The 18,186-nt window shown below is 42.9% G+C and overlaps 1 protein-coding gene across 4 annotated transcripts in view; it reads left to right on the top strand.

The window, feature by feature from the left end:
• Positions 1 to 18,186, top strand: part of FAM13C (family with sequence similarity 13 member C) — a 166,492-nt gene that overhangs the window by 107,737 nt on the left and 40,569 nt on the right. For all 4 annotated transcript variants that reach the window (XM_066242819.1, XM_066242820.1, XM_066242818.1 and 1 more), the window contains one exon: positions 7,284 to 7,368. In XM_066242819.1, the coding sequence (XP_066098916.1) occupies positions 7,284 to 7,368 (85 nt within the window). The remainder of the gene's footprint in view (positions 1 to 7,283; positions 7,369 to 18,186) is intronic.

Below are 18,186 nucleotides of genomic sequence, written 5' to 3'. Positions count from 1 at the left end.
GCTCGAGCCAGTGACCTTGGGCTCAAGCCGGTGAGCTTTTGCTCAAACCAGCTGAGCCCGCGCTCAAGCTGGCGACCTCGGGGTCTCGAACCTGGGTCTTCTGCATCCCAGTCTGATGCTCTATCCACTGCGCCACCGCCTGGTCAGGCAATTTTCTTGTTTTCTAACAAAATAGTAGTATTTGAGGAAATGACTCTTACTTTCCAGTATGACCTGACATCCTTGCAGGTATAGGTATGTAATTTATTTCACATGGCATGTGATTTTATGATTTCCAGGGGATGGTTATTAATTTCAAATATTACTTCAATTTTAGAAATCAAAGTAGTCTCACGAGAAAGAAAGATAGAAAGTAAGAAAGAAAGGGCCTATGGGCCAGCATAATTGGATAGTTTGCCCACAGACACAAAGTGAGCCAGTGATAGATTTGAGATTAAAAGTCCCAGGGGGTCCTCTACTGTGCGCACATTTTACTAAGTGCAGTTTTTAAGCAAAATATTTTTTCAGAGTTAAAAGAAATTGGAACTTAAGTAGCCACAAATAGTAACTATATGGGCTACAACATAAACTAGATTTGTGGATTTAACCTGTGGGGTATAATAAGACAGAAAAAAAGGGGTGTAATTAATGTTCTGGAAAACAATGACTTGTTAGGGGTCTATCCATCTTAATGCCCGTACTTTTGGATAGTTTAAGTACTTGGAACTCCAAAGAAAAGCAATTGAAGCCCATTCTATGAGTTGAAAATGAGCCACATTCTGTTTTTAGAAAATCAAGGTCTTACCTAGAAAATTTCAAAGTCCTGAATTAAAGTATGAGTTAGTGAAACTTATTCTCTCTCAAACATCTTGTTTTTATTGTTTATTTAACAAAGTGAACATAATGAGGATGTCCCAAGGTATAACTGAGCACAAGACTCCCCTTCCCAAGTTGAAATCATTTGGCTGAAAGGAAATTTGGTTTTAGTTATAGCGTGTTATGCTGGTAGAGTTTCTAAGTGCTGCTGGCACCAGAATAGGACGTAGATCTTCTTGTCCTACTTGAAGTGAATAGCTTGTTCTTTCATATTGAGTTTCTCCTTTGGGTATTGCAAAGCATCCCACACAGAGGAAGCCGGATGGGCTGAGCTAGGTGTGTTGTCCTTCAGTTAGAATTGGCTGTAAAGCATGCTGGGACATAAGCAACTCCAGCTTTAAGGAGAGATGGGGCAGGAGGCTAATGAGGATGTCAGAGAGCTGGGAGTCAAGTAAAAGCTGTTGTCCCTGGGAAGGGGGGAGCTAAGCAGGTGAATAAGGCAGCATTTAGAGTGGGTCAAGGCTCCGGGGAATAGGGAAATATTTCTCAAAGTGGAGACCTTGGACTTCTGCATCTAAATGATCCTGTCCCAGACCACAGAATGACTCTCTGGGGCGATTCCTGCCTGGGAGTGCACATCTTTAACAAACTTCTTAGTGATTTATGAGTGTTTTAGAATTTATGAACCAAGGCAACTGAGGGACTTGAATTTGGATACTCAAAAGGGCCTCCTAAGTACTGCTTTACAGGACCCAGGAAAACTACTGATATACAAGGGCAGTCTCTTTGTTGGCTGCCTTTGTTTTACTCTTTCTTAGGTCCAGCATGGAACAATGGAGGCATGGTTCCAGCCCCTCGGGAGCTGGAAGGAGCCTATGAACAAGTAGATAAGTAAACACCGCATGTTATCATGAGCATTAGGAAGGAAATGAACAAGGTAGTAACAGAGAAATGGGGGAGCCCTGTTTAGATAAGTTAATCAGAACTGGCTCCAGAATTGGATGGAAATTTGACTGTGAAACAACTGTAGCTAAATTGGGTCTGGAGAGGTGGAGGCAGGGAGGAGATAGAAAAAAAGGGTGTATGTGTGTGGTGTGTAGGGGGGAGTGTATGCACAGGAAACATGACCACTCAGGGAAGAAGAGCGGTGAGTAGAAACGGGATGTTCAGAGGCCAAGTTATATCCCCATATTTGAGCAGATTTCCCATTTAAGTTTACTTCCTATCACTATAAAATATATATATATATATACAGTCTTTGGATAGATAAGGGATGGGAGAAGGCCACTAAACAGTTTTATAAAAATTAAAAGCCAGCTGTCCTTGCCCTTCAAATGCTGAATTACAGACCAAGGCACCCCAAAATAGCATTTAACCATCAGCCTGTGTGGGTGTTCACCTTTCCAACCCACCTAAAGTGGGACCTGGTAATTGTAGAGGAGAGAAAAATGAGTGGAGTATTTTCTAAAACAAGCAGCATTTTCCATTATTTAAAAGAGAAAAGTGAGCTTTTAGGAAACCACACCTAGCTTTTGTGGACTACCCCGTCTACTTTCGTAACCAGGTGGGAGAGCTGGGGAAGCAGGGGCACTTGTTGCTCTTCGGTGTACCCATCAGCCTTTGCTCAATTTTCCTGGGATCCTCGAGATCCATTCGGGGAGACCCTGCATGTAAACCTGGAAAAGCAGTAGCAGGTTGGCCCCAAGGGCTGGGCTGGGGATACTCACAGGGAGTACGAGTCCTAGTCAGATAAGGGCTGGACTGAGTGATATTAGGACCCCAGGGATTCACTGACCTTTGTTTTTCTCAAGGGAGAACCATATTCATAGATGAAAAATCACTCAATCAGGCATGATCGACACAGCTGCTTCCTTTCTCTTTCCCTGGGCTCGCCATTTCTTCCCTGCATAGCCCTATGACAATAATAACTCATTAATGTTGGATTTGTTTGCTTGTTTATTAACTGTCTTCCCCACTAGACTGTCGGTCCCACAAGCAAGGGGCTGACATCAGTCTCCTACTCCACAGCCTAGTGCAGTTCTTTGTGTATTGAAAGCTACCAGAGCCAGGGAGCGGCGGGATGCTATGACAGACGTCATGCCACATGACCCTTGCAGGTGCAGGACAAGCTGCCATGGGCCTCCTCACTGGTGACTCTTTTGGGTTCAGCTCTGATGATACAGGCTGTATGACTTCGTAACCTACTGGGAGAACGTGTGGGACAGTGACACAGATTGTTCATAGGTAAAGCCATCTGTCCTGGGCTTCCTGGTTATCAGGAAAGTATCCCTTTAAGACCCTGTCCCACACAGTGTCCGATACTCCACCCTCTGTCCGTGTGCAGAGAAATAGCGGGTTGTTCTCAGGTCCTGGGTCAGTTTGTCATGGGTAAGGGAGACAGTTGATGATGACAGGTGGTCCTCAGAGTTTCTTCCAGTCTGCCTTCTTGTCCTCAATTTATAGCAGTTTATGTTTACCCTTCTGTGTGGAGGTCTTCTCGTCCCTTGAGACTCTCATCTTCTCTTTCCTGCTCTACTTGACATTTTTTCTTGCCATTCCTTTACTAGACTCCTGTCTGGTCTCTCAAAGATCAATAAGCCAGCCAGGCAAACAGATCTTTGAAGCTTAGAGTCTCATTTCTGCTTCAGTATGAGCACAAGTGAGGGAGAAGGTGGTAGGGGAAGATGGATGAGAACAGCCCCATGACTATTTTTAGCCAGAATGAGGTTTCAACATTATACCTCACTCTCTGTGGGTGTTTCGAGGCCTCTCACTATGAACTGACATACTCCTGTGCAGTGAATGTTTTGGTGTTTGTGTTGCATGAATACTTGGTGCGGTTCCACAAACAATGCCTAAGTACCCGCTCAGTGCCAGGTTCCGTGCCCCATCTGCAGGATAGGTTCATGTTTCCTTTTCTCTTCTTTAATGGAAGTTGGAAGGGCATTTAGAAGTCAGCTAGTCTTGGGTCCTTACCTGGCAGATGCAGAGAGTGAGAGGCCCTGGGAGGTAATGCGATGAGTCAAGGCTTCAGAGTTGGTGTAGAGTTGGCTGTGCCCAACAAACAGCCTCTGGGGCTTGGAGATATTTATAATAACCACCGGGTCCAGTTCTTGAGGGTCTGCCACATCCTGGTGCTGGGCAGGGTGCTCTCTGTGCCGGTGCTCATTTATTTCTTAGAGCAGGTGCCATGGCCACTATTACTGCCTTTTTTTAAAGATGAAGAAATAAGGCTTAGAATAGCCAAGGTGCTTTCCCAATGCCCGATGCATAGTAGATAGCAGAGCTGACAGGGCCTCTGGCTCTGTGTGAAGGTCATGTCCTCTTCTGCTTTGTGGAATACACAGGAGGAAATAGAACCTAGGTGAGGTGGCTGGCTCCCACATCCTCCCTCTAAATGTAGGAAGGGACCAACCTGCCTGCCTGCCTTTCTTTTGTTTATTTTTTTAAGTGGTGTAAATTATATATGTATATATAAAATTTACTATTTGAACCATTTTTAATTATACAGTTCACTGGTATTAAGTAATTCATATCATTGTGTAACCATCACCACCATCTATCTTCAGAACTTTACTCATCTTTCCGATCAGAAATTCTTTACACACTACACACTAAGTCCCTCTCCTTCCTCCTCCCCACCCACCAGCCCCTGGCAACCACCAATTATTTTTTATCTCTATGAATTTTACTATTCTAGATCGTTGTCCTTTTGTGAGTATCTTATTTTATTTAGCATAAGGTCCTCAAGGTTCATGTATGTTATGGCATGTCAGAATTTCTTTTTAAGGCTAAATAATACCCCATTGTATGTATACACCACATTCTGGTTATCAATTCTTCTTTGGATGAACGCTTGGGTTGCTTCTACTTTGTAATATAAAATTAGTTTGCTAACGGTGTATTACGGCTGCCATAACTAAATACCACCGACTGAGTGGCTTAAGCAGCAGACGTGTATTTTTGCTCACAGCTCTGGGGACTGAAAGTCCAAGAACAAGGTGTTGGTGTTGTTGGTTTCTTTCTCCTGAGGCCTCTCTCATTGGTTTATGGATGACGGCCTTTTCAGTGTGTCCTCATATGGCCTTTCCTCTGTGTATGTGCATCCCTGATTGGCTTCTCTCTCTCTGTCTCTCTGTCTTTTTGTGTCTCTCTGTAAAGACACCAGTTATACTGAACCCCTATGACCTCATTTTACCTTAGTCCCCTCCTTAAAGGCCCCATCTACAAATACAGTCACTTGGGGAGTCAGAGCTTCAACATATGGGTTTAGAAGGGACAAAACTCAGTCTGTAATACATCTCTTGGCTACTATGGATAATGTTGCTATACATTGGGGTGTACAAGCGTCTGTCTGAGTCCCTGCTTTGAATACTTTTTTTGGTATATGGCCAGCAGTGGAATTGCCGGATCAAGTGAAAGTTCTATTTTTAAATCTTTTGAGGAACCACTAATTATAATTTTTTTTGTCTTTTGTAGCACACACACCGTTTTACATTCTCATGGCATTATTTCCTAATTGTCTGATAGTTTTGCTCTTTTTGAGAGGCCACTCTGATTTCCAGGGCCCTCCACTAGGAAGTTAGCCTGGAATTGTTCTTTTTGCCTCCCAGATGCTTGGTTACTAAATCTTACCAGAAACTTAGTACCCTTGCTCCTGTTGAACCTCCTGTCAGCAGTCTTGGGCTCTTGCTTCCATACGTAGTGCTGGGAAAACATCCCGGAGAGGAAGAGGAAGCAGGAAAACGTGACCTGGTCTTAGGCCGATGCTTCATCCGAGGCGTGGGTTCCCAGACTGCAGCCGCTGAGCACAGAGGAGGTTTGCGCCAGCTCTCAGATGATTTCTGAGCATGCGCAGAAGGGACCCTGAGCGTGTTTAGGCACCTGCCCCTTTCAAAATGGCCAAAAGATGATGGATTTAATATGTTCCTCAATGAGCAGCTTTAACACTGCTATAGACTCCTGTTGACTCAGATTTACAGAAGGAATTAGGGAATGTTTGTGGGAGTGGGTGTTGGGGTGTTGAGTAGGGGGAGTGCTTGGGGAATGAGGGGATGTTGGAGTTGGTGTTTATATGAGGCAAGATCTAAGGGTATGTGTGGAGGATAAGGGTGGGTGTGTGTGTGTGTGGAATAGGGTGTGAGTGGGAGTTAGGTATGAGGGTGTGTGGTAGTGTGAGTGTGTGTGAAATAGGGGATAAAAGGAATGAGGGTGAGAAGGAATAAGTATGTATATGGATGAAGGTGAGGTATTTGGGATTCAAGAATGTGTATGGAATAGAGTAAAATTATGGGGGTTAGGCGTGAGGGTGTGGAGGACCGAGGTGTGTATAGCACAGGGAGGGTGTGTACATGGAGTAGGGTAGGACAGTGTGCCAGTTACGTACGAGGGTATGTGGGGAATAGGATATGTGGAGGATAGGGGGTGAGGAGGTTTATGTATGTTGGGGGTCATAGTAGGGAAAGGACCAATGCCGCCACTCCAGGCGCCACCCTGCCAGGAGCCTGGTGGGTGGAGGAGCTGCTAAGGCCCAGAGCTTTCCAGCTGTGGGGGAGTAGCACCCTGCCGGGACCAGGCATGACTCATGTCACCTGGTTGGGGGAATTAATTTTCTGGGCATCTGCATCATAGCAGGATATGTGTGTCAGTCTGTATGACTTTGTTCTTAGTAAGAGCCATGGGAGAAGTTTAAAATGAGAAATGGAGGTGGTGGGGAGAGGTTGTGCTGGGAGCTATGAAAGATAAATTGCTTCCCCCTCAGTGCTGGATCACACTGGTAACCAAGGTCATTCCCTTCACTCCCTCCACTCTGCTGTTACTAAAAGACAACTGCAACATCCCATGTGAGAGAAGTAACTTCAGCACACACACACAGAAGACACACACACACAGATACACAAGAATACACCTCTCACATACAAACGTAGACCAGGGAGCCCCGGAGGCCCTCCCAGATGCCAGGTGGCCTCTGCAGCAGTAACTCTTTGTGCACTGCAGTCTGCTGCAGTCTTTGCAGTGGAGGGATGCTGGCTTTTGTGAATGGTAGCCTGGGAGGCGCCTAATGTCATCTGCTCCTGATGTCAGCACAGTGAATGAAACCCTTGCAAAGCGTAAAGCCTCAAGCACTCAGGATGTAGAACCCTCTCAGATTGGTCCTCTGGCTGCAGCGTCTTTTGCTGACGAAATCTCTAGTCCCATGTGTCACAGATGATCCATATACCTTAGGATTTAAATGAGGCAGAAACTGAGGCTGCATGAGGGCTAATGCACAGCTAACGCTGGCACAACCAGCTCTGCCTGAAGCAGTTGTGGCTGCCACCCTCTTCCTGCCGGTCGCGGGAGAAAGGTGTTTGCTGGAGCTGCAGCCCCACCGGTGTGCGTTAGCCGACTACTTAGCTAGCCCGATGTTCTGCTTTTGCTGGCAGAATTCCTTGCTGAAGCTCCAGTCCTTTGAAACTGATCTGTGCTCTGCATTTCTGGCAAACCAGGAAGAAGCTGTTCAGGTTCCTGGAGTCAAGGACCCAGCCCCAGCATCCACCCAGAGTGTGCCTGCGGAAGGGGCAGAGGCTGCAGGTAAGAGGCTGGGCAGAGGGAGGATGTCCTCATTTGTACTCTCAAGATAGTTTGGCCTCTTGCTGCTTCATCCTAAACCTGGCTCCCCGTGGGAAGTAGTGCCAGGTACAACGTGAACGGTGACAAAGTCCTAGAATTACAACCAGGGAGCTGACGGGGAGCAGGAGGAGTTAAGATATGCAGTGACAGAGAGCCTTCCTCCAGCCAGGGGCCAGGAGTCAGACTTACATAATTAGTGTCTGCTGAAAAGCACCCATCACAACTCCCAGTCTTCATTTTCCTATGTGGTATCCTGTAACAAACAAGCGGTGTACTTATTGCACATCGCTGGGTTTAGATAACCTGTGCTTGAAACTTCTGAGTTTCGAGAGTCATGATATTTTTGAGGTATTGAGGGGGGAATTTCCACGTTGCCTCATTCTTTCCTCTATACTGCTTGTAAGATGGTCCATCAACACAGGGAAAGAGGAGGTGAGTGCTGTCTCTCATTCTGACCCCGTGTTGTCTTGTTCTGTCGGATTTTTTCAACATTCATTTCTGTGTTAGAAAGTCTCAAAATTGGGTCTTATGTGTTTAGTTTCTTATCTGTTTCTCTACTTTTAATCCGGGGCATGGTAAATTAGCTAGCAAGTAGAAGGCAAACTAATGCTCCCAGAAAGACTTAGATAGGAAAGAAACACTAAATTACATGAGTAGAAATGAGATCACAGTTTATCTTTTTATAACACAAACGGGTCAGAGGTTTGCAGACCGGTTTGTGGATAGATGGTAGAAATAAGCTTAGGTGAGCTTGCTTCACGAGGTGTCCTTTATTTCTAGGAATTGATGGAAGAGATTTATAAATTAATCTATTTTAGTACCATTAGTGATGGTATAGTCAAGACATTACTCTTAAAACAGACCCGTATGGCATAAGCAGGCAAAATACTCATCTCCGGTTTTTGAATGTTTATTAATAATAGTGCTTAATAGCAACTGGTGATGGCTACTGTTATTATTGGAGATTTTCTGTTATCCAGGCATGGGTCTGAGCCTTTCATGTCTATAAAGTTCAGTTCTTAAACTGACCTGTGAGATAAGACTTTTCACAGTAAGGACTCAAGGTCTAGTATAACCCTGCTATTAAGAGGTAAAATTGCCCCCCATGGATGTAGGTGGCCAGCTGGCTGTCCTTGTTGCTGGTGAGTTCCCCTGCTCTGTTGGCCACTGTGGTTGGATGAGATGCAAGTAAAATCAGATAGGAGCCAATGTCAAACCAATGAGGGATTTAAGTCAGATTAGTAGACGATGCCCTTCTTCTGCCACCCACCCCAACAGACAACATTCAAAGTGTATAGAGAAGACTCAAGCCCAATACAAATGAAATTTTGGGATATCTGATGTTTTGTATACTACACAAGTATCTGGAAAAGAGTTTTTTAATAAGTTATGGTTACGTATATATTTTTAATTATGACTTATGTGTGTGTAGGTGTTGTATTTTCTCAAAAAATCAAGAATGGTTTTGCATTTTTTCATTTTAGATGGACAAGATTTTGAACAAACTTATTATAACTTCTTGTGAAAGAGAAATTCATTATGAGTCTGTATAGGAATTGCTTATACTAAGGGACTGTCAGTATATTCTGTGTTATATGTCAAATGGCAGAAATGGGCACGAGGCTTGTGGGTTGGATACTGGATTTTCCAAAATGTATGTGAATCTGAGAAGTCTCAGAGCCCTTTCAAAAGTTTATGAAAAAGAGAAATTCTCTCTCTTTCTGTGTATGTTTGTGCATGTGTGTGCGTGTGTATACAGTAGGCAGCAACTCTTGTATTTCTTTAATAAATTTTTATTAATTTTAATGGGGTGACATCAATAAATCAGGGTACATATGTTCAAAGAAAACATCTCCAGGTTATCTTGTCACTCAGTTATGTTGTATACCCATCACCCAGCTCTTGTATTTTCAAAGCTAAAAGCCATCCTGATGTTTTTTGTCTCTGTAGAGCTTATGCACAAGGAATTTCTGTTAGCCAAAATGAGTACATCATAGTTGATATGGGGAAAGTGAAGGCACTCTAATGTCTGTATTAGACCTTGTAATATCTTGACATATGTTTTTCTCTAATTTAAAAATAAATCCCTTGGATATAATATGGAAACTAGATGTTCTCAGGGACTCAAGGTGTCTCCTCATTTGGCAGGGATACTGGCAAAGTCACAGGCATTTGGAAGGGACTGTCACAGTATAAGTTATGGGGTGATTTGTTCTCTTTGGCTTCCAAGGAAGGCCATACCATTTCTAATTCTTGTGTAACTCAGAAGGAAGACATTTTTTCTCATATTACATCAGAAGTTCTTAATTCAGGACCTAATATCTTTGAACAACTTTGAAACTTTAGTTTTTGTGTGTGTGTGTGTGTGTATGAATCCCCAATGAAAGTATGATTGCATAAGATTGGCATAGATGGTCATAAATCTATAAAAAATTATAGTAACTTAACATTTTTTCTTAAAGAATAGCTTCTAGCCCTGGGATTTACCTATATATATATATATTCAATTAATAATTGTTGATGTCATTAATTAGTAACAAAGATAAAGTGCAACAAGTGATTTTTGTAGGAATATCTGGTTATAGTATGCTACCAATTAACCATTTAAAGCAAACATTTATAAAAATTAATTGATGTTACTTAAATAGATTTTAAAAATGTACCTTAGACTTGATTATGGCATGACTTAAATAAAGTTTTACTTTTTCAGTGGGCATCTGAAATGATGGTATGAGCAATGTATTGGAGTCTCTGTCTTCAGATCAAAATATTGACTTTTAATTTAGATTTAAAGGTTACAAAGGTCAGTTCCACCTAGTAAAATACCTGAAATGCTCCTTGTTCTAGAAATCCAATTAAAAACTGCACTTGAAGTAAAAATGCATTTTGTGGTTTCATGGCAGCCCTGTAGGGGCACTGTGTTCTCAGTAGTGTTCCTGAACCTTCCTGCACATCATAATCACCAGAATTTATTATTATTATTATTTTTTAGCATGCACAAGAGAGGGAGAAAGGGAGGGAGGAGAGAGAGAGAGAGAGAGAGAGAGAAGGATAGATAGGGACAGACAGACAGGAAGGGAGAGAGATGAGAAGCATCAATTCTTCGTCACAGCATCTTAGTTGTTCATTGATTGCTTTCTCATATGTGCCTTGACCAGGGGGCTCCAGCAGACTGAGTGACCCCTTGCTCAATCCAGTGACCTTGGGCTCAAGCCAGCAACCTTGGACTCAAGCCAGTGACCATGAGGTCATGTCTATGATTCCATGCTCAAGCCAGCTAACCCACGCTCAAGCTGGTAAGCCTGCACTCAAGCCAGAGACCTCAGGTTTCGAACCTGTGTCCTATGCATCCCAGGCTGATGCTCCACCCACTGCGCCACTGCCTGATCAGACACCAGGAAGCTTTTCTTTTCTTTTTTTTTATATAATTTTATTTTTTTAATGGGGCGACATCAATAAATCAGGATACATATATTCAAAGATAACAAGTCCAGGTTATCTTGTCATTCAATTATGTTGCATACCCATCACCCAAAGTCAGATTGTCCTCTGTCACCTTCTATCTAGTTTTCTTTGTGCCCCTCCCCCTCCCCCTTTCCCTCTCCCTTTCCCCCTTCCCCCTGTAACCACCACACTCTTATCAATGTCTACCAGGAAGCTTTTCAAACAGGGGGATCTCAGTCTTCATCTCTGGACAGTCCGGGGTGAAAGTCTGAAATCTTGATGTTTCATAAACTTCCTCCTTAATATTGAGAACCATTATTCAAGTGACAGTGTTTTGAGTTAAGAGGGAGAAAGGGAGGTTCTCTCAGGTTTCTTCCACTCTGCTTCCCCTCAGTGTCATCAACACAAAGAGGCTTACAGACCACTAGGGTTTATAACACAGATTCTGTGACCAGTCAGCTCAGCTCATTTACATCAGGAGGAGAATGGTGCTTAAGCACCCAAGTCTGCTGGCCAGAAATTGGTGGGATGGGGAACTGGGTATGGGTTATGGGATGGGGACAGAGACAGATTTGATGGGTGTAGAGGCCCTTATAGAAAAGTAACAGAAAGGGAACCAGCTACAAGGCAGCTTTGGAACTGCCCATAGGGTAAGCAGATATCCTGGCTTGCCCAGGACTGTTTGTCTTTTAGCACTAAGAGTTCTACAGGCTGGGAAATCCTCAGTCCCAGGCCATCCGCAACGACTAGTCACCCTGCCTAGAGGTTTCAAGTTGCACACAATACTTGATCATTCAAAATTTCTCTAACTGAATCAACAGCCTCTTAACAGCTGAAGCAAAAGTGTCCTCTGTGGCATTATAAGCCTCTGTTCTGGAGTTGTGAGTGGAAAATGGAATGAGGGTCTTTTCAACTGCTTGTCATTTTCAAAGTGTGTGCAAGGACTGTTTGATGTTTCACCTGACTAAGCAAAGTAACCCTGCTTCTGTCTGACCACAGGTGATCGATGGCTCACAGTTTGTAGCAAAAGCTACAAGTCACTAGAGATAACTGAAGACTTACTACTAGAAATAATAATTCCACAACACTACCTAATTAGCTCTATTATTCTAAAATCTTGATTTTCTTTTTTTTTGGGGGGGGGGAGAAGGGGGAAGGATCAACTCATAGTAGTTGCTTCCTGGATGTATCTTGACCAGACAAGCCCAGGGTTTTGAACCAGCGACTTCAACATTGCAGGTTGACACTTTATCCATTGTGCCACCACAGGTCAGGCAAAATCTTGATTTTAAAATTGACTTTGCATCTGGGTAAGTGCCTTGTTGCTAATGTTGATTATTAGAGAACACTAATGTAGTATATCTATTTACAGTCTATAATTATTTCCATAAAGAATTCTGTGTAGACCCTGGCTGGTTAGCTCAGTCAGTCAGTTTAAGGGTGTCATCCTGAAAGGACAAAGATTCGATCCCTGGTCAGGGCACACACTGGAAGTAACCAATGAATGAACAACTAAGTGGTACGACAGATGAATGCTTCCCTTCCCCCTCCCCTCTTTCTCCCTTCCTCTCTCTAGCTTGGAAAAAAACATTAAGCCCTGGCTGGATAGCTCGGTGGGTTGGAGCACTGTCCTAGAGCGTGGAGGTTGCCAGCACGATTCCCTGGTCAGGGCACACACAGGAGTAGCTAAAAAAAAAATTCTGCATACTCTGGAGGTGTCTTCCTAACATTGAAGTTGAGGCAGAACAGGATCAAAGAGGACCTTCTTTCTCACATTTAAGACACTGTCCACTTGACCAGAAGTCATCAATTACTTGGAAGTGCTCATTAAATGTCCTGATTTTGGGGTTCCCCACCTCGAAATGCAAAATTAAAATATAAAGATGGACCTGAAAATCTTCAGGTTTGAAGAGCTTCCCTGGTAATTCTTAGGTGCAGGGAGGTTCAAGAACACTTTCTAGGACATAGTGTCCCTCTAAGGTGCCTGCTGAGTTCTCGCTGCAGGTACGGTTTATAATTGGATTTCTGGAACAGGGCAATGTCTCCGGTATCCCACCAGATGAGCCTGGTCATCCATATAACTTGATGTTTTTTATTCTGTCTGGAAGCAGCCTTAGACAGCCTTTGAAAGTCAGAAGATGTGGTTTCTATTACTTCAACTTGAGAAGTGCACAGAATTCCAAATATCCTTGAGAAACTATTCATTTTATGGGTCTTTGTGTGTGTGTATGTGTTATTTCCAAATCTTTCTTGAACCTTAACTAGAAAATGACTTCCACTGTGCAAAATAGTACTTCATCTTTTTTGTCCTAAATTGGTTCCTGTAAACCAATATTCCTTTGGGAATATTTGGCAGTATCTAGATGCACTTTCTGTGCCACACTGGAGGATGAGTACTACTGGCATTTAGTGGTCAGAAATCAGGTGCTGCTGAACATCCTTCAATGCACAGGACCCCCTCTTGGCCCAGCTGGGAATTATCTGGTCTAAAATGTCAATAGTTTCAAGGTTTAGAAACCTTACTTTAAAAGATTTAAATGAATAACATCAGCAATAACATCAGCATTAGCTAACAATGATCAGTTTTGTGCCAGACATTGTTACATTGTTACATATTTTCTCATTTTATCTTCAAAATAATTCTATGAGGTAGGTGCTATTATTGTCTCCAGATGAAAGATGATCAAGTAAACTTGAGAGTTCCTGTGACTTGCTGAAGATCCCACAGCCACTAAGTTTTGAGGGTTGGGAAGAAAAGCTAGGACTGGAGGGATTCTCCATTTAGACTCCATAGTTAAATCACTTTACACTCTATTTACCATCCAGCTTAAAAGTGAAATCTCCATAGTTCTAATATTCTAGAATGTGAAATTAAGCCCATAGTCAGTCTCTACGTTGTCTACAAAACTCATGTGTTTGGAAGTCATTTTTTTTCTTTATCCATCCCTGACTTAGATTTGTCAGAGTGAAGAGACCTAGTTTTGTAGTTGGTTAACCTGTTACAGCCCCTCTGTTCTGTAGTTGTTTCAGCTCCTTTGATCTAAATCATCTCTAGGCCTCTGTGCTTTTCTTGATGTGCATTTGCCTGACCTGAAGAGTGTACTCCAAATGGAGTCAAATAGAATCTTATTTGGTAAATATGGGCATGGGTGTTATACTTTTACAAAATGATACTATTGGGGGAAATTGGGCAACGTTTACAAGAGTTGCTGTATTACTTCTTACAACTGTGTGTGCAACTCCAAAAGTAATGAATACCTAAAATATATTGGCTTGGGGTGTTTTATAAAATAATTACAAAGTAATTATGCTTGTTAGATTGTTTTCTAAACTCTTCCTACAGATGTTCACTGTTGTCTTGAACTTTTGTCATATCTGTGTATTCCATAAGAGCTTCAAAAATGTTCATTTCCTATGAAACTGATTGTTTAGTGCTTATTATTTTTAAGAGTAGATGAATTACTTTTCTCCAGCAGTGTTGTCTGCTAGCCCTCAGTGAAGGTCATCTATTTCTGTTAAGCTTCCTCATGGTTTGTGGGCTTTTTCTGTGGTTGCTTAGTGTTTTGCTCTTTGAAATGTGTCAACATTATCTGCAAACTCAGACTCATGACTCAACTTCCTCCTTCATGTCATTTCTGAAATATAAAATAAGATTAAGCCAGGATCCATTTGCAGATGTTAGTACTGACATCATAAAGATACTAATGCATCCCTATTCTTTTGCTGCATATTGTTAAGTAGATTTTGTATACATTGCAAAACAGCCTACTTTTCACTTTTTTTAATTTTTTGATATGAAATATATGCCATAGACTTTTTGAAAGGCCAGGTGAATTATATTCTTTGGTTTTGTCTTTTTCAGAAACAGAGTTCTATGCAGTATTTGATATGCTAGTTGGGTGATCTCGGACAGGTTATTTGATCTCTCTGTGCTTCAGTTTCCTTTTCTTTAAAAGGGGAAAAAAGCCCTGGCCAGTTGGCTCAGTGGTAGAGCATCGGCCTGGCGTGCAGGAGTCCCAGGTTCGATTCCCGGCCAGGGCACACAGGAGAAGCACCCATCTGCTTCTCCACCCCTTCCCCTCTTCTTCCTCTCTGTCTCTCTCTTCCCCTCCCGCAGCCAAGGATCCACTGGAGCAAAATTGGCCCGGGTGCTGAGATGGCTCTGTGGCCTCTGCCTCAGGCGCTAGAATGGCTCTGATTGCGGCAGAGCGATGCCCCAGATGGGCAGAGCATCGCCCCCTGGTGGGCATGCCGGGTGGATCCCAGTCGGGCGCATGCGCAAGTCTGTCTGACTGTCTCCCCGTTCCCAACTTCAGAAAAATACAAAAAAATAAATAAATAAAATAAAATAAAATAAAAGGGGAAAAAAGGTACTATCTACTTCTTAGGACTGTTGTGAAAATGATGTAGCTAAATGCATATGAGACTTAGCATATCCCCCATGGTAAATGCTCAATAAATGTCAGCTATCATTATTTCAAAAGCTGGACATTTTTGCAGTATTCAGAGGTTACTTTGCCTTTGCTCCAGTTGATACTGCTTACATTTGTTTTTAAATATCTACTCGGTAATAATTTTCAACCACTTTCAAGGTGACTATATGCCATTAATGCTCTTCATTCTGTAGGTCCCCTCCAGAGTCTTGCATGTGATTGACATTACACTAATTCCTGTAAGCAGAAGATATTTATAACAGCGATAATCTGTGCAGATGATGGCTGAATCATTACCTCCTATTACAGCTGAAACTACATTTGCTACCATAAAATCTGTCCTATGCTAAAACTATGACATAACTTGGCTGGAAAAGATCTTTCCTGTTAATAAATTTTTTCTTTGATGCTTTTATAACCATCTTCATAGTCTCTGAGACTGGGAGCTTCATATTAACCACTTGTTTTCCAAAGTATTTCTTTTAATGATGTCAAAATTCATAGATTACCATATACTTTTTTTGTTGTTGTTTTTTGGGTTTTTTTTTTTTTTTGTATTTTTCTGAAGCTGGAAACGGGGAGAGACAGTTAGACAGACTCCCGCATACACCCGACCAGGATCCACCCAGCATGCCCACCAGGGGCTATGCTCTGCCCACCAGGGGGCGATGCTCTGCCCCTCCGGGGCGTTGCTCTGCCGAGACCAGAGCCACTCTATAGCCTGGGGCAGAGGCCAAGGAGCCATCCCCAGCGCCCGGGCCATCTTTGCTCCAATGGAGCCTTAGGCTGCGGGAGGGGAAGAGAGAGACAGAGAGGAAGGGGGGGTGGAGAAGCAAATGGGCGCTTCTGCTATGTGCCCTGGCCGGGAATCGAACCCGGGTCCCCCGCACGCCAGGCCGACGCTCTACCTCTGAGCCAACCGGCCAGGGCCTACCATATACTTTTCTGAAGCTGTTTCTATAATTGCCTTGTATGTGAGGAGAAAATTAGTCCAAAAGCTGAAACTTCCAGGTGATTATTTATTTATTTTTGAGAGAGAGAGAGAGAGGGAGAGAGAGAGAAAGAGAGAGGGACAGTCTGGGACAGACAGGAGGAAGAGAGATGAATTGCATCAACTCATAGTTGTGACACCTTAGTTGTTCATTCCGGGTGATTATTTAAAACCTTTTTTTAATTCAGTTCTTAAGACAGACCAAGGACTACGGAAATACACATATTTTCATTTTCCGCCCTACAACTCTTTACAAACGAGGACTCTGGGTTTGATAAGGCTTGTCTGGACCAGGCCATAACAACAGTGAGCAGGTGCATCTCACACCAAGCCCGGCGCTCTGACTCAGAACCTCCTTTTAACAGACAGGCTTATAGTCATGGTATTTTTTTAATTAATAGATTTTATTTTTAAGAAGAATTTTAGGGTTTTCAGTAATTGAGCAGATAATAGAATTCTCACCTACCCATTTTCCCCTGTACAAAGTGTCCCATGTGTTATAACCATTTTATTTAGATTTCCTATTGACTTACTTACTAACTTATTTATTTATATTAAACTTATTGGGGTAACACTGGTCAACAAAATTATATAGTTTCAAGTGCACGATTGCACAACACATCGTCTGTACACTGTACTGTGTTTCCCACCCCAGGTCAGGTCTCCTACTTCACCCTTTATCCCCTGTACACCCTCCTCCACCACCCTCCACTCCCCCATCGCCATTTTAAACCTTTCTTTCTGGTTATTCATCCTTCCATGCTTAAGAAGAGTGTAATCTGGAAGTGACCAGATGGCATGCCTAGATAGATGCTCGGTGTCTGACACTCCCGGCCAACCCCCCTCCTCCGTCCTGCCAGTCCACAGTGGACAACCTCTCCTGTCTCTTTCCATTCCCCAAGAATCTTACTTTTCTGTGGCTCTGTCTATGTGGGGCTGGGGGGGGTGTCCAGATTTTTGGGCTAATTTTTTTCTAACTGACGTTGGAGCCTAGTAAAGATACAGCCCTTATTGAAGTTTGGAATTTCCTTCAGTAGTCGTCCTGTTTGCTTTGCACATTTAATTTTCCTTCTGCAAAGAATATCGGCTTATAAATGAAAACTGTCTTTTGAAAATGGCTCATTATCATAATAGCACATTTTAATTTATCAGCTGTACCATGGAGGTGATCAGTGGTACATTAATCAACTAGAAGACCTGGGGGGGCATTTACACTGAAAAGTGATCAGCATCCCAGCACCCAGCTTTCTCTATGTTCCCAAGAGGGCACTTTTAAATCTTGGACACTGTCAGTGATGATGCTGGCTCTTCTCCTGGCCCAACAGCTCAGGTAGATCTCTGTAACCTGAGCGTGTAACTCCACTCGACTGAACAGGGAGCGAAAAAGATGTTTTCAGAGAGCGGACACTGTTCATTGGCCATTTCCCTTGGTTATTTCTTAGCTGTTTTTGACAGCGTGCATAGAGGCAAAGGAACATCTTGAATAATCAGAGAAAACTGAAAAGATTCATCTAGTCACTTGGTAGCTTTGTCTAGAAGCTTATTTCTTCTTTCCTCCCCAGGTTGTGCATTTGGTCTAGTGTTGTATAGAAACTGCCACTAAAAATATGATTATTCCTGCCTGAGATGTCCTACAAAACAATGCAAAGAATAGATTTCTTCCCTATCCCAGTATGACAAGAGTGTTCACACTTGCCCTCAGCATGAGTCAGGTCTCCCTAGCCCACAGAACGGTTCTGATTTAAGGTCATGAATATCTGAAGACCTCAAGTATTCCACAGGTTAGAAGTTCAGTTTACTGCACATTTCTTCTGAGCAAACTCATCCTTCGTCACCTGCCTCACCCTTCTCAGCCACCCCCATCACTATGATGTCTCTTTTCTTCTTCTCTTTTTCTTCCCCACAGCTCGC

The sequence above is a fragment of the Saccopteryx bilineata genome, chromosome 9 (genome assembly GCF_036850765.1).
Source record: "Saccopteryx bilineata isolate mSacBil1 chromosome 9, mSacBil1_pri_phased_curated, whole genome shotgun sequence".
Taxonomy (NCBI): Eukaryota; Metazoa; Chordata; class Mammalia; order Chiroptera; family Emballonuridae; genus Saccopteryx; species Saccopteryx bilineata.
Note: the sequence above shows the minus strand (reverse complement) of the source record. Positions and strands in the feature narration are given on the sequence as shown.